This window comes from Phocoena sinus, chromosome 1, assembly GCF_008692025.1.
Source record: "Phocoena sinus isolate mPhoSin1 chromosome 1, mPhoSin1.pri, whole genome shotgun sequence".
NCBI lineage: Eukaryota > Metazoa > Chordata > Mammalia > Artiodactyla > Phocoenidae > Phocoena > Phocoena sinus.
The window spans coordinates 19,257,007-19,273,012 of NC_045763.1; the positions used below are offsets into that span (position 1 = coordinate 19,257,007).

At 51.3% G+C, this 16,006-nt stretch overlaps 3 protein-coding genes across 5 annotated transcripts in view; all 3 read left to right on the plus strand.

The window, feature by feature from the left end:
* The first annotated feature begins 232 nt into the window (after positions 1–232).
* Positions 233–1,120, plus strand: LOC116760514 (eukaryotic translation initiation factor 5A-1-like). The gene has a single exon (XM_032645443.1). It carries the CDS (start codon positions 434–436, stop codon positions 896–898), a length of 465 nt encoding a protein of 154 aa, XP_032501334.1. The 5' UTR covers positions 233–433; the 3' UTR covers positions 899–1,120.
* A 432-nt stretch (positions 1,121–1,552) lies between these two features.
* LOC116757945 (60S ribosomal protein L11-like) lies at positions 1,553–2,160 on the plus strand. The gene is given in 2 exon segments (XM_032640476.1): positions 1,553–1,836; positions 1,838–2,160. Coding segments are annotated over 2 exon segments (579 nt in total). The 5' UTR covers positions 1,553–1,578; the 3' UTR covers positions 2,159–2,160.
* Positions 2,161–2,887: 727 nt separating this feature from the next.
* NCMAP (non-compact myelin associated protein) overlaps positions 2,888–16,006 on the plus strand; it is a 41,115-nt gene continuing 27,996 nt past the window's right edge. Inside the window, exons 1-2 of one of the 3 annotated variants that reach the window (XM_032624977.1) lie at positions 2,888–2,950; positions 3,429–3,613. The gene's annotated coding sequence lies outside the window, so the exon portion shown is untranslated. The remainder of the gene's footprint in view (positions 2,951–3,428; positions 3,614–16,006) is intronic. The other 2 variants (XM_032624988.1, XM_032624973.1) reach the window with 2 other exon arrangements.

Below are 16,006 nucleotides of genomic sequence, written 5' to 3' on the forward strand. Positions count from 1 at the left end.
TTGGGCAACTTACCTCTGCTTCCTGGGCCTCAGTTTCCTGTTTGTAAACGGGAAGATCCCCTAAGAGACCCCCTAAGATCTCTTCTCTCTTTTTATAAATATTAATTGAGGGCCCATTGTGTGCCCGGGATAGAGTGCTGGGCTCCAGGGATCCAGCCGTAAACCAGTCTGATGCCGGAAACTGCCGGATTCTGCAGGGCGGAGTTTTTGACATTTGCTAGCTGGCAAACCTCCTGGTGTAACATTCTGTGATTGTCTAGACCCCAACCTCCCCGCAAAGCCTTCAATCAAATTAGCACAATCCCACTTAATTAAGACCCGTGTGCAGCAGCGGCGGCGGCGGCAGCGGGCTCTGAGGCAGCGGTTGGGCTCGCCGCGAGTGAACGGGGTCGAGTCAGTGCATTCGCGCGAGCTGGAATCGAAGCCTCTTAAAATGGCAGATGATTTGGACTTCGAGACCGGAGATGCGGGGGCCTCAGCCACCTTCCCGATGCAGCGCTCAGCTTTACGTAAGAATGGCTTTGTGGTGCCCAAAGGCCGGCCATGTAAGATTGTGGAGATGTCAGCCTCCAAGACTGGCCAGCACGGTCATGCCAAGGTCCATCTGGTTGGTCTTGACATCTATACTGGGAAGAAATATGAAGATATCTGCCTGTCAACTCATAATATGGATGTCCCCAGCATCAAAAGGAACGATTTCCAGCTGATTGGCATCCAGGATGGGTATCTATCACTGCTCCAAGACAGCGGGGAGGTGCGAGAGGACCTCCGTCTGCCTGAGGGAGCTCTTGGCAAGGAGATTGAGCAGAAGTACGGTGGTGGAGAAGAGATATTGATCATGGTGCTGTCTGCCACAACAGAGGACGCGGCTGCTGCAGTCAAGGCCGTGGCCAAATAACTGGCTCCCAGGGTGGCTGTGGTGGCAGCAGTGATCCTCCAGCCTGCAGAGGCCCCCTCCCCGAGCCTGGCCCAGCTCTGGCCCAGCCCTTGGCTGGACTCCTCCCACACAATTTATTTGACATTTTATTTTGGTTTCCCCTACACCCTCAATCTGCCGGGGAGCCCCTGCCCTTCACCCTGCTCCCTTGGCCAGGAGTGAGTGAACCACGGCCTTGGTGAAGCTGCCCCTCCTCTTCTCCCCTCGCACTACAGCCCTGGTGGGGGAGACCGGGCGGGTGCTGCTTGTGGTTTCGGTTTGTTTTGTTTTGTTTTGTTTTTTAATTCAATCTGGAATCAGAAAGCTGTGGATTCTGTGCCCTTCCCCCACTCATCCCTGGTCTGGTCCCTTATTCCCCAATAGCCCTTCTTCCCAAGCACCACCCCCACAGACTGGGGACCAGCCCCCTCCCCTGCCTATGTCTCTCCCCAAATCCCTTTAGATGGGAAGGGAAGAGGAGGAGAGGGGAGGGGATCTGCCCCCTCCTCAGGCATCTGGGAGGGCCCTGCCCCCATGGGCTTCACCCTTTCCTGTGGGCTCTCTCCCCGACACATTTGTTAAAAATCAAACCTGAATAAAACTACAAGTTTAATATGAAAAAAAAAAAAGAGAGGTCTCACTTTCTCTTCCTGTTTCCCGTCATGGCGCAGGATCAAGGGGAGAAGGAGAACCCCATGCGGGAACTTCGCATCCGCAAGCTCTGCCTCAACGTCTGCGTGGGGGAGAGTGGAGACAGGCTGACCCGGGCAGCCAAGGTGCTGGAGCAGCTCACAGGCCAGACCCCTGTGTTCTCCAAAGCTAGATACACCGTCAGATCCTTCGGCATCAGAAGAAATGAAAAAATTGCTGTCCTTTGCACAGTCCGTGGGGCCAAGGCAGAAGAAATCCTGCAGAAAGGTCTTGAAGGTGCGAGAGTATGAGTTAAGAAAAAATAACTTCTCAGACACTGGAAACTTTGGCTTTGGGATCCAAGAACACATCGATCTGGGGATCAAATATGACCCAAGCATTGGTATCTACGGCCTGGACTTCTGTGTGGTGCTGGGTAGGCCAGGTTTCAGCATCGTAGACAAGAAGCACAGGACAGGCTGCATTGGGGCCAAACACAGAATCAGCAAAGAGGAGGCCATGTGCTGGTTCCAGCAGAAGTATGATGGGATCATCCTTCTGGCAAATAAATTCCCGTTTCTATCCAAAAGGCTAATAAAAAGTTTTCAGTGAAATGTAAAAAAAAAAAAAAAAAAAAAAAGTTGCAGTGGTTAAGAATCCGCCTGCCAGTGCAGGGGACACGGGTTCGAGCCCCGGCCTGGGAAGATCCCACACGCCGCAGAGCAACTAAGCCCGTGCGCCACAACTACTGAGCCTGCGTTCTAGAGCCCATGAGCCACAACTATAGAGCCCGTGTGCTGCAACTACTGAAGCCCACGTGCCTAGAGCCTGTGCTCCGCAACAAAGAGAAGACACCGCAATGAGAAGCCCGCGCACCGCAGGGAAGAGTAGCCCCTGCTCACTGCAACTACAGAAAGCCCGCGCACAGCAACGAAGACCCAGTGCAGCCAAAAAAGAAAAGGCCATAAATATTATAAATAAATAAAAAAAAAGACACCTACACAAGCCCCCTGCAGCTCACACCCGGCCTGGTTTATTTGTAAGGCCCCTTCTCCCCTTCTGCCCTGGCAGAAGTCTGACCTGGGAGACGTGGCCTTGGTGCACTGAGCGCCTGGGGGTGGGGGTGGGTGTGCCAGAACTGGAATCTCAAGAAGGACCCAGGCCAGGAGAAGCGCGAGGACACTGCGGTGAGGCGCCGCCCAGCCAGCGTCCCGAGCCTGGCGCCCCCAGGACGGCCCCCGAGGCAGGGACCGTGGGGGCAAGTCGGCCCCTCCCCGGGATCACCTGCACGGGGCGGGGCGGAGCCGGGGGCGGGATCCCGGACGGCCGGAGCTGGGGCTGCTGTGGTGGCGCCGGCGGGAGGCGGAGCGGGCGGCGGCCGGAGCGCAGGGCTCCCCCGAGCAGGTAGGAGGCGTGGGACGCCGGGGACGCCGGGTCTGCGGGGGGCACGGGCGGCCCGGCTCAGGCGCAGCGGCTCGCTGTCCACCTGCCGCGCTCCGCGGAGGGGTGACAGGAGAGGGAGAGTGAGGAGTTCCCAGTCCCACCCCCACCTGCGTTGGAAGGGGTGCCTGGGGTCTGCGCGCGAGGGCGGTGGGCGGTGGCCGGGGTGGAGGGAGGGATATCGGTCACCTTTTGCGGGTTTTGGAAATGGGGATGGGGCACAAGTACAGGTGCCCGGAGTGCCGAGCAAGCTCGACCCTCGCGGAGAAGTGCCCCGAGCGCCAGCCTGCGTTTGGGGGTTGATATTACGGGCATCCAGCAGGCAGGTCGTTTCCTTGTCCCACCCCTCTCACCAAGCCTCCGGCTGAGGGTCCGAGACTCCCCGGAAGAAAAGGGAGCGGACTCGGCGAGCCAGGAGGTAAAGGGATTTTGAACCACTCAGGACCTGTGTTGGCTTCATCTGTGAAATGCGCGTCTGGATGGGTGAGCCCTGTGCGGAGACCCCTCCAGGAGGAAGATCTGCGATGAAAACCCACAGCAGGGGGAGGAAACCAGTGTTCTAGCTCAGATCAGCAAACTCAGCAGCTCCGGGGTGGCTCACTGGACTAGCTGCTCCAGAGGAAAGAGGTGGGGACATGTTCTGTGGGCTGGATATCTGGCAGGAGGAGGACATGGGTGTGTCAAATACTAGAGCAGGCTTAGCAGGACCAAGGAAGCCATCTAGTCTGGGACGAGGATCTGGAGGGGTGCTTGGAGGAGGTGGGATTGAGTAGGGGTGGGGAAGAAAGCATAGTGCTGGTGCTTTAGAATCAGTCAACCTGGGCATCGGAATCCCTGCCTTGCCCCTTAGGTGCCAATAACTTAGTCTTGGGCAGGACCCTGCATTTCTCTACAGTTCCCTTTGCTCCGTAAGTGAAACAATTTCTTTGACAGAGTGTCAGGTAGTCCATATAAAGTGCTTAGTACAAGGTCTGTATATTATAGGCACTCCGTAAATATAAGCTGTTAATTTCCACTAGACTGTAGCTTCTTTTTTTTAATACATAAATTTATTTATTCATTCATTTATTTAATTTTTGGCTGTACTGGGTCTTCGTTGCTGCATGCCGGTTTTCTCTAGTTGCTGAGAGTGGGGGCCACTCTTTGTTGCCATGGCTTCTATGTTGCGGAGCACGGGCTCTAGGTGCGTGGGCTTCAGTAGTTGTGGCACGTGGGCTCAGTAGCTGTGGTGCGTGGGCTTAGTTGCTCCGCGGCATGTGGGATCTTCCCGGACCAGGGCCTGAACCTGTGTCCCCTGCATTGGCAGGCGGATTCTTAACCACTGCGCCACCAGGGAAGCCCTAGGCTGTAGCTTCTTGGGGGCAGGGGCCATGTCTATTTGGTTCACCATTATATGGTGCCTGGCATATAGTAGGTCTCACTACATATGGTTGAATGAATGAACAATGAATGAGTATGTAGTACAACAGTTGGCATGTGGTAAGTAGTCAATAAATAGCCGTGAATTTAGAGATGATCAGATCCTAACAGATGGGATGATGTAGGAGATGGTTGTTTAGGTGGATGGAGCAGTGTAACAGATTAAGATAAGCCCAGAGTAACAGATTTGGGGCACCCCCTGTTATGGGGGGCAGGGGAGTAATATGATAAGCTCATCCAGAGCACAGAGGTAGGGAGGGCACACAAAATCCTGGAATCCTGAGTCCCAGCAGCCACATGGGCGTAGATGAAGGAGCTGGAACTCTAGGTAGGTCAAATACCTTTCTCACATCCTCTAAGTGTCCACCTCCAAATTACAGGGGTAAGGGGCGGCGGGTGGGCAGGGCAGGGGGGAAGGCACAGCAAAGGACTGTGGGTACCTGATGGGAACAGAAGATGAAAAGGGAAAGGGACTCCCATGGCCCCTTCGTGGGGGTGGGACATTCCTCACCTTGTCCTGCTGTCTCCTGGCTGGTGGTGAGGTAGCTGAAGGGGGCAGTGTGGTGCCAGGTGGGCCAACTATGTGTGTGCTGAGCCAGGCTCACAGTAAGTTGGGCTAGGGGAACGTGTTGGGTCTCTGGGGGAATCTGCTGCAGTGGATTCAAAGCTTATCCCCGTGGCCGGTTTGCACACCCGTTATCACCCCTGTGGACAGTGGCCACTGATGCCTCGGGCTGGGAGGGAGCTATGTAACTTGAGGTGGAGCCACTCTTAGCAAAGTTAGCCTGTCAGCCTGTCTGACATCCTGGCAGGCAGCCTCATTGGGTTTCCATCTCCCTGTGGTGACTAGGAGTCCGTGAGAAGCAAAGATCTGAAGTGGAGGTGAGAGATTTGGGGGGACACATCAAGAGGAGACGGGAAGCGCTATATCTCAAAAGAGCCGAGTTCAAAGCTTCTCCTTCTAGCACTTTCCATAACTGCTCATAATCAGTTAATGTCTGTGTTTCCCACCGACTGTAAACTCTATGGGAACAGGGAGCAAGCCTGCCTCCTTCCTTGCTGCATCCCCACCTACGACGGTGTCTGGCACGTGGTAGGCATTCAGTGAATGTCTGTGGAATGCACAAACCTGGGCTGAGGACTGGGACTCTTGGCGTCGAGAGAGGAGAGCACCCCCTGACAGAACTGATGTAAGCATCACAAGTTCTTTTTCCCCTGTCTGATCCCCACCTCACAGCTTGAAGGGTACGTCCCCCTGTCACAGGTTCTGTGCCTCCACCCTCTCTCCTGCCACCATCAGCGTCTTTTCTCAGGGAAGAATCCACTACTAGTAGACATTTACACCTCGGGGGGAGGCCTAGGCACTGTGCTGCTGCTCTCAGCCCTACTGCCCTTGACAGTCAGCCCCCCGGAGACCCCCGGGGCTTTGAGAGGAGGAAAGCGACATCCAGGCTGATCCCCATCCCATTGCTCCTGGGGCTCAGGGTCACAGAAGGTAGGAGCTACAGAGACCCTTAAAGGTAACAGAGGGCTCCCTCCATTTAAAGGTGAGAAGACGGGTCCAGAGAGGATGAGATACACTCGGTCAATGGAGGGTTAGGGGAGACCTCAAGTCTCCTAATCCAAGTGCTTTGTCACTAGAGTGGGCTTTGAGAGTCTCTGGGAATTGTAAATCCTGCAACATTTCTCTTTACTTTCCAATCTTCCAATAACATGGAATGGAAGGTTAAAAAAAGAATGGTAAAGTGGATTTAAGTTGCCCAATAAACCCTTTTAATTAAAAAAACAACAACAAAAAACCTCATATGATGAAAATAGACCCCAAATTATGTATGTTCACTTTACTTTTTAAAAGATGTATGTTTGGGCTTCCCTGGTGGCGCAGTGGTTGGGGGTCCGCCTGCCAATGCAGGGGACGCGGGTTCATGCCCCGGTCCGGGAGGATCCCGCGTGCCGCGGAGTGGCTGGGCCCGTGAGCCATGGCCGCTGAGCCTGCGCGTCCGGACCCTGTGCTCCGCAGCGGGAGAGGCCGCAGCGGTGAGAGGCCCGCGTACCGCAAAAAATAAAAAAAAATAAAAAAAAAAAAAAAAAAAAAAAAAAAAAAAAAGATGTATGTTTGATATTGGAGAAAAGTAATCTAAAATAGGAACCTCTCTAAACTAGGCTAAGTATTGCTGGCCAGCAGTGCCTGTGTTAAGATGCCCCCTGCACGCTGCCATGCGAGAGCCTCTGAGGGCAGCCCAGAAGCAGCGGCGTGTTTGTTTCTCCTGGACAACCTCCAAGCGCTGAGCACACCGCCCTGTTGGGCTCCCCATCTCCATCCATCTGGCCTCCTGATGCAGTCATTGACATCTGGGCTTCTGGCATCCCACTCTTTGCTTTGGGATCTGGTAGGGTGGATCCCTCTTTGCCTTCTTTCAGAGGAATTCCTTATCAGGAGGAAAGATCCTCGGTGGGCAGGAGGGGGCAGGAAGAGGGGAAGGGGACTGTGCCAAGGCCAGAGCCTGCCAGCAGGTCTCTGGATTCCTGAGCAGGGCTGGGTGTAGGTAAGAGTTGAGGGGGTAGGGCCAGTGGCAGCTGGGCTGGAACCTATCATGTGGTTTGTTGAAACTCCTGGGGGTGCTGGCTGCAGTTTGGCCTAAGGAAGGAAAAGAGGGTGTGCCAGCCTCTAAGACAGAGAGGCCTGTTCTTCAGCCAGCTTCCAGGCCTGTTGTGAGGGGCCTCCTGCCTGGGCCAGATACTCCTGAGCTGTTGGGGCCCTCAGTGGGGCTGCCAGATCCTATGGTACGTCCCGGGCAGCTTCAGGAGGTGGAGGGGACGGTCTTAGAAGCTCCTGGCATCTCAAGGAGCCGTGCAGACCCTGGACTGCCAGCACACCTCGCTCCATCCAGGGCAGCCTCAGCCAGCAGTGAGGATGGGGCACAGAGCAGGCACATAGGCCTCTGCTTTTGAGCTGTGGGATCTTGGTCAAGCCACATCGCCTCTCTGAGCCTCAGTTTCCCAATGTATTAAAGAGGATACTATCCGTGGTCCTCCCTTAATAAACATTAGTTTCCCTTCCCCTTCAGAGAAGCTTGTGTCTTGGGACCTGTCGAGCCAACTTTTAGGGCCAACAAGCCTCAGGATTTTTCAGTTCCTCCAGAATCCTTTCACCATTCATTCACTCACTCATTCTCCAAGGCTAACACCTGCCTCGGGCCTGCACTGGGAATTCAGCTCTTTTTCCTGCTGTTTGGTTTCTGGCAGACTCCGGCACACATGGCCTGGCCTTGAAGCTTCCATCTGTTCCTCCACTGGGGATGATCTCTTTCAGTCTGTCGTACAAAATAAAAAGCAATTGTGTAGGGCTTCCCTGGTGGAGCAGCGGTTGAGAGTCCGCCTGCCGATGCAGGGGACACGGGTTCATGCCCCGGTCCGGGAAGATCCCACATGCCGCGGAGCGGCTGGGCCCGTGAACCATGGCCGCTGAGCCTGCGCGTCCGGAGCCTGTGCTCCGCGGCGAGAGAGGCCACAATAGTGGCCCGCAAAGAAAAAAAAAAAAAAAAAAAAAAAAAAAAAGCAATTGTGTAACTTGTTCCCCTGCTGCTGTCCCTAATCCCCTAACCCTCCTCCAAGTTCCCTAAGGTTTTAGCCTGCAGGTCTCAGAGGGAAATAAATGGTTAACGACTGCTTGCTGAGAGCCTGTGTTTGCTGGTGCCCACACAGCGCTAAATGCTCCACATGCCTCAGTCCCTTTAACACCCACGGCAGCCCAGGAAGTGAGTAGTAGTATTCCCTCGGTCCCTGCTAAGGTTCAGAGACCACTTGCTGGTGGTCACAGAGCTTACCAGGGATGCAATTTTGCCTTCGTGGACCCCTTCCTCCCTAAAACATATTAACAGTTATATTAATGACTGCACTGGTGTATTAAAACATTTTCTCCAACCTAAAATTTCCTGTTTTCTTCTGATTTTGACAGAAATGAGAACATTTTTGTGAGCCCTGGAAAGTATTGTGAGCCCTGGCACTGTCTCCTGGGCCCAGGAGAGATGCAGGCCCTGAGGCTAGGTAGAAACAAGGCTGAGATTCCCGCCCACGCTGCTGTGGAAGTTCTAACCTCCTCCCTGTACTGCCCTTTAGCAATTAAAAAAAAACAAAAAAAAAGCAAGAAACTGTAGAAAACGGACTAGTTATCTGAAATCTTAATGCCTGTGGTAGTATTAATAGTTGTCTCTGGAAAATGTAACTTGGGTTTTTTATTTACCTCCCCACCAAACTCCCACCTTCTGCCTCGCTACTTCTTGTTTGTTTTTGTTTTTTTTTTGCGGTACGCGGGCCTCTCACTGTTGTGGCCTCTCCCGTTGCGGAGCACAGGCTCCAGACGCGCAGGCTCAGCGGCCATGGCTCACGGGCCCAGCTGCTCCGCGGCATGTGGGATCTTCCCGGACTGGGGCACGAACCCGTGTCCCCTGTATCGGCAGGCGGACTCTCAACCACTGTGCCACCAGGGAAGCCCCTCGCTACTTCTTGACCAAAACTTTTCAAAGAGCCAAGACCACTCTATCCTCTTTTGTGGAAATTCTAGACACCCCGTCTTGGCCTTCTATCCAGTCTCAGACCTAAAGGGTGACTGGTTTGCCCAGAGGACAAAAGGGGATTCATTTATCTTATGGGAGCAGCTCCAAGTTGCTACCTAATCCCTAGAAACATTATCATTGGTCATAGTAATAATAACAACAGTAATTCATATTTTTGAGAGCTCTCAATGTGCTGGGCATTTGCTAATCACTTGGCATGAACTGTCTTATCTCCATTTTACAGATGAAGAAACTGAGACTTAGGAAGACCAAGTGAGGTGCCCAAAAGGAGGTGCCAAGATAGGGACCTTAGTAGGGAACTGAGCTGAGTCTGCTAGACCGTTGTAGTTACTGAGTCCAAGCTCTCCCTGCGCTGCACGACAGGCCAATAAATCGGAGACGTTGAGGTGAGGAATAGTGACTTTATTCAGAAAGCTGGCAGACCGAGAAGATGGCAGACAAATGTCTCCGAAAAACCAACTTATTGGGTTCGGATGCCATTTTCTTTTATAGAACAGAGAAGGGAAGGAGGTGAGGAAGTAAAGTAAAAAGGCCATAAGATTTGCAGATGCCCCTGGAATGGCCAGCCTCCGTGACCAGACGTGTTAATTTCTTCTTTCTTGCAGCCATCCACAGGTGGACAGCGTCGGGATGTTTCCCTGAACAAAGGCACTTTGGTTTAACATTCAGGAAGAGGGGCAGGGTTCCCCAAGGCAGGCCATTATGTATAGACAATATCCTTTTAATGAACAAAAGCAACTGAAAGCAAAGGTTAAACAGATCCAATCTGTAGTCAGATTTAGCTCTTCCCTGTTTCATTGTCAGAGCATGACCTCCCCGAGGGCAGGGTCCATTTCCCACGGTCTCCCGGTCACCCACCACAACTTCCAGTGTGGAAAGACACACTTTCAGTGTGGAATGAATGAATGGTGGACTGACCTCTCCACTGTCCTGCTCTCTAGGACGCTTACCCACTTCCTGTCCCTGCTCCTTGTCTTGGGACAGTCACTACCTCCTGCCTCTGTAGTGCAGAAGTTGACAGCTACAGCCCTGGGGGGAGTCTGGGGCAGCTCAAAGCCCTGCTGGAATAAGGGACTGATCAAAGCAGGACAAGCTTCAGGCATTCACTCCTGCATCAATGCTCATCCAACCCCACCACCCACCCCAGCCTGTGGGATCCCTGCAGTCTACCTCCTGCCAAGTCTGCTTCTCCCTGGAACTCCAAGGTGAAGCCTGACAGACGCACAGGCAGAGTGCCAACAGGAAGGAGGTGGCTGAAGGAGTCTGTGTGGCTCTCTGGCTCGGGGCTCATCTTTTTTCCTCTTAATGCCTTTGGCTCTCCCCCAGGGCACATTACCAGACTAAGAGCAAATACCCACAGGGGGACATGAATTCACCCACGAAAATAATCAGATGCCCTAGAAGTACAACTACTATACAAGAAAGACAATAAATCAAGCTGCATATGTCATCTAAAGCGGAATGATTGAAGTAGATGGACCAAGATTTTGAAGTAAACCACGATAATTATGCCTAAAAAGATAAGGGAAGACATTTGTAAAATAACGCAAGGACAAGAAGTCCAGGAGAGAACCAAGGCAAAAGATTAGCTCTGAAAGATATACTCTTTAAAGTAAAGGACACAATAGATGGTATAAATATCAGGTTGGATATAAGTGAACAACTAACTAGTAAAGAGGAAAATCAGATTGAGAACTGTCCCAGGATGCAGGAAAAGACAAAGAGAGAACAAATGAAAAAGAAAACCTAAGAGATGGTGGGTAGAAGTAGGTGTCGCTAAAGGAGAGAAAAAGAAAAATGGAGAACAGGGAAGAATTGAAATAATGGAGATGAAATGTTCCAGAATGAAAGGAAAATGAATGAACTCAGATTGAAAGGACTCATGGAGTAGCCAACGGTAGAAATAAAGAAAAATCCACACAAAGATATCATGGTAAAATCGAGAATATGACGGACAAAGAGGAAGGACAAAGAAATAGCATCCCTTACAAAGGGCCAAGAATCAGATTGACATTATACATCTCAGTAACAGCACTTGATCCAGAGTCAGAGTAATGTTATTATAAGAATTGAAAGAAAAGAACCCTTTCAATCCAGAATTTTAAAGCCAGCCAAATTGTCATTCAAACATGAGGTCATACTAAAAATATTCTTAGGCAAATAAAGCCTTAGAAGGTGGAATACACAGAGACCCACATTGAACATACTCATGAAGGAAATACCTAAATAATAAAAGAAACAAGTCCAGGACGTGCTGCAAGAGCTATGGGAAGCCAGGGTGTTTAAGTCAGGGGTCAGTGCAAGAAACAGAAGCAGAACTCGGCATTTTCTGTAGGAAGGGATTTTATGCACCTAATTCTTTTAAAATATTGGAAAGGCTGGAGGCTTCCAAAACAATACAGAACTGGCCAGACTGGAGAGCTATGGCACCTGCCGTAATCAGGAAAGTGAAGGAATCACAAGGGCTGCCCGGAGCTGTTGAATTTAAAGATACACAACCATGGCCATGTGATCCAGGAATCCGGAAGCTGGTATGCTGTAACTACCCAGACTCTGGAACTCAGAGTCTGGCTACAACACTTGCTCATCTTTTTAACAGAGGACCAGCCTTGGGCCCAGACACTTTGGGAGGTAACACTGTCCAGCTAGAGTTTAATGACATTGATCCGTTTCATCTATTTTATTTTGTTACTTTCTGTTGATGGCAAGTGACATTGGTTTTCCATTTTCAGAAATGATAGAACATTTCTGTTTAGAGCACACTTTTAAATGTTTTAAAGGAAAAGTAGGTCCAGGGATCTCACTGCAAAGCCATTGTGATTGGTGCAGACAATTATTATAAGTAGTCAGAGGTGGAAGAGGTGACCTAGGGAGGAGGGGACAGTTGGGTCTCATGACAGAGGAAGGTTTAGATTGGTGTAGTACTGGGAAGATAGCACTGGAGCGAAGGCCAGTGTGCTGACTATCTATCCCTGTGTAACCAACTACTCCAAGACTTAGTGCCTTGATGCTGTCTGTCGCGTGGTCTCGGTCAGATCTTCACATCTGAAGGCTCAGCTGGCCTGGGCGCCCCCAGTGGCTCACTCATGTGGCTGCCTAGTGACACTTGGCTGTCAGTTTTGAGCACAGCTGGGGCACATCTACCTGTGGCCTCTGCACGTGCCTTGGGCTCCTCACAGCATGTCAGCTGGGTTCCAAGAAGGAGGTTTCCAGGAGCAGGCATTCTGAGAGGCAGGAAGCAGAAGCTGCCACTGAAGGGCTATGCCTGGAACTTCCGGTGTCACTTCTACCATATTCTAGTGGTCCCAGCAGTCACAGGGCCCACCTAGATTCAAAGGAGTGGAGAAATAGATTCTACCTCTTCAGCGGTGAGCAGTGGGATGGGAAATACTGTGCAGCTAGCTTCCCAGTGCTGGGAAGCATGGGTGAGTTTAGGAGACAGGAAGTCACTCATTCCCTGCCTAGGGCCGGGGAGAAAAGAAGGAGACGGGTGCTGGTGGATAAAACTGGAAAAGTTTCATGGAATACCTTAGTTGATGAGACGAAGAATTAGGGCTTTATTCTGTAACCAGCCAGAAGCGATTGATGGTATTGGAATGAAGGAGAGACACCGTGCAGAAAGCCAAGGTCTCAGCAATTCTTTCTGCAACGAGTGGGTCCCCAGGGAAGAAGGCTGGTAGCTTCTGTTCCTTTACAGTAGAATATCCCAGCAGCATGATGGAGTGAAAAAACACATTGCCCCCAATCCACTAAGCATTTGTTAGACAGTTATCGTATGCCAGGTGCCTGACCAGGCCAGGCATCGTGGAAGTAAGTCTACGATTCATAAACCACTGGACTATCCTGCGAATTCCAGTATTTCTACCTTCATCCTGTAGCTTCTAGATCTCCTCTTGGACTCCTCATGGACCCAAAATCTTTTGCTAGGACAAGTGTCCTGGGTTTGGACTAAAAAATTATGGTGCAGGGCCAAGTCCAAGCCCCGTAAGCACCCAGAAGAGGGTGTGGCTTAGCCCTGGAGTCTACAGGGAGCTGAGCGAGGGCCCCTGATGGTCGGCAGCAGGGCTCAGGGAGCCAGAGCCCAGAGCGTTCAGTGTATGTTCAAAGCCAACCCATCCTAGGGCATCTGCGAAAGCCCATCTCTTCCACGCAGCCTCTCTGTGTGCGTGAATTCGCTCCCCATGAAGCTCCTAGAATAGAAGGGAAGACAGGCCTGTCTACTAATTACAACACTTTCATATGATGAATGCTGTAAGCAAAGTACCTATGAGATGCTGTGACGTCTCAGAAGACATCGACCTACTTGAGATTGGCGGGGTTGCTTTGGGCAGGTCCTGGAGAAGGAAAGCAGCATTTATCAGTGCCCACTGTGCATCAGGCACTCCCTTTTCTAGAGGGTTGACATGCATTGCTAAATGACTTATGCATGCAAAACCTTCACACGTTTATGCGATAAGGCTAAGTAATTGGCGCTTATTAACAATTGTTATCTCATTTGATTGTTGCAACCAGGAAAAAGACAGGAATCACCAAGCCCAGTTTACAGATGAGGAAACAGGCCCAGAGAGGTTAAGTCACAGGCCCAAAGCCACTCAGGCCGGAATTCAAGCCCACGTCTGACTCCAAACCCCACACCTCTGTCCCCCGCACCATACCACCATTTTGAGGGAAAGGGAGGACTTCCCGGGAGAGGAACAAATCCTGTTGGGGGGCGTTGGGGACTCAGTAGTCCCAAAGAGCCAGGGTCCGTAGTGTGTGGGTTCCAAGATGGGATGGGGGAGAAGGCAGGAGAGAGAGCTTTGAATGCCAGGCCAGGGTGCAGGGAGAAGGCTGGATTCTCTCCCCAGGGAGGGTCCCGCCACTCCCTAGCTCACACTGTAATCTCTCCTCCCAGATCACTCGTAGCCTGAATTCCACGTCCTTCAAGTCAGGGCTAGGCCTGGAACACGGTCTCCTGAGTCCCAGCCCAGAGCTCACTCTTCACCCACCTTCCTCCTTGTCACGGCCTCCCTTTCAGGCTGCGGTGTTTGCTCAGAACCCAAGCCCGGGGCAGAGAGCAGAGAAATATTTACTTATGTCACCACCAACCCTGCCTCCTGGCGGCCCCAAGGGCTACACAGAGAACTTCACAGAGAAGTTCAGTTATATAACCCTGAGTTGACACAGCAAGAAGGAGAAGGAAATAAATTATAATTATTCTTTTTCCTCAGTCTTGGACACACTTTGGATAGCTTGATATTTGCTTCTCTGCTTCCTCGTCTTATTGACCTGGGGTCTCCAGGGACCTTAGTGGTTCTCGATCAGCTGTTGGTTTTAGCCTTGATTCTGGTGAGGCTGGGGATTTGGGGAGGTCGTCCTAGAGGCTGGGGAAGGGAGAGAAATGAGATATCAAAGGGCTGCTTTATGCCAAACTCTGCCGGGGCTTTGTATGCATAAAGTCATTTTACTCAAGCAGGAGCCCAACAAAAGTGGTTCTGTTTATTACCTCCCTTTTGCAGAAAAGGAATGGAGGCACAGAGAGGTTAAGTAACTTCCCAAAGGACACTCAGCAGAGCCAGGTCAGAAGCTCTGAGGCTTCTAGTTTTCAAACATCTCACATGGAATCCATGGCATAGGGATCCTGGAGAGAGCAGAACATGCTAGCATCTCCCTGTGGAGGAAGTTCCTCCATAGCTTAATCCCAAAACATCCCTCACATCTAATCTCCTCTCTGGCCTTCCCTGGACACTCAGCTCCACGGTGCTGGGACCCTCACTGTCCCACCCCCATCACCAATCTCACACTTTCCTTCCTGAAAGTGTTCATACTCACCCCCACCTCCCAGTCTTCACACCCAATGTTCTTCCCAGCTAGAATGTCACTCCTCCCTTCTCCACCTGACAAAATCCCAGCAAAATAATAATAATAATAATGCACCTTCATAGAGCAGAAGCTGTGAAGTGGAGTGGTTAAAAGAATGAACTCTGAGTGTTTTGCATGGTTCCAACTAGTTTCATCACTTTTGCTGGCTGTGTGACCTCAGGCAAGTTAGTTAACCTTTCTGGACTTCAGTTTCTTCACCTGTAAGATGGAGATAATGATACCCAGCTTACTTAAAAGAAAGAGATAAAATTATGGGACGAAACGAGTTATAAAAATAAAAATGATATAAATAAAAACTTACTTGTAAAGTTTTTTGTTTTTTTTTTTTTGCGGTACGCGGGCCTCTCACTGCCGTGGCCTCTCCCGTTGTGGAGCACAGGCTCCGGACGCACAGGCCCAGCGGCCATGGCTCACGGGCCCAGCCGCTCCGTGGCATGTGGGATCCTCCCGGACCAGGGCACAAACCCATGTCCCCTGCATCCGCAGGCGGACTCTCAACCACTGCGCCACCAGGGAAGCCCCACTTGTAAAGTTTTTAGAAAAGTGCTTGGCACCTAGTAAGAGCTCATCAAATGCTTATTCTTATCATCAAGGCTTCAAATGTGGAGCAGACTCTGAAGTCGGATTCCTAGAGTTCACATCCCATCCCAGTTGGTGACCTTAGACAAGTTAGTTAACCTCTCTGGGCCTCAGTGTCCTCTATAAAAAATTTAAACTGCAATGTGCTTTCCACTTCGGGAGGATGAGACAATCAAATAGACATAAAGCAGTCAGAGGGCTTGGCACTTAGAGACAGGTAAATATAATCTACTATTATATTACTGGGGTTCAGACCCAGATCACTGACCCCTGAGCACAAGGGTTTAATGACCACATGGTGCCACTCAAATTTTGCCTCTCCAGGCAGCACGCCCTCTTCCCCGGCCCCCTGCTCAGCACCCTCTCCCACTCCGAGCTCCATAGCACTCACGGCCTGTCTTGTCTCTTAATGTCATGTCTGCATTACCAGCGGCCCCATGTGGTGGGAAAGCACAAGACCCATGACCTGTGCTTGGTCCTTGTTCTATGAGGCAGTTCAGTCAGCTGCTATTAACCCCCCACTGCTCATTCACTTAACGGGGGTTCATTTCATTTGACAACTGTGTGTTCATACCTGCAATGT

Excerpts from the sequence above, each read along its gene's own strand:
- LOC116760514 (XM_032645443.1), top strand. The coding sequence starts at position 434 with ATGGCAGATGATTTGGACTTCGAGACCGGAGATGCGGGGGCCTCAGCC.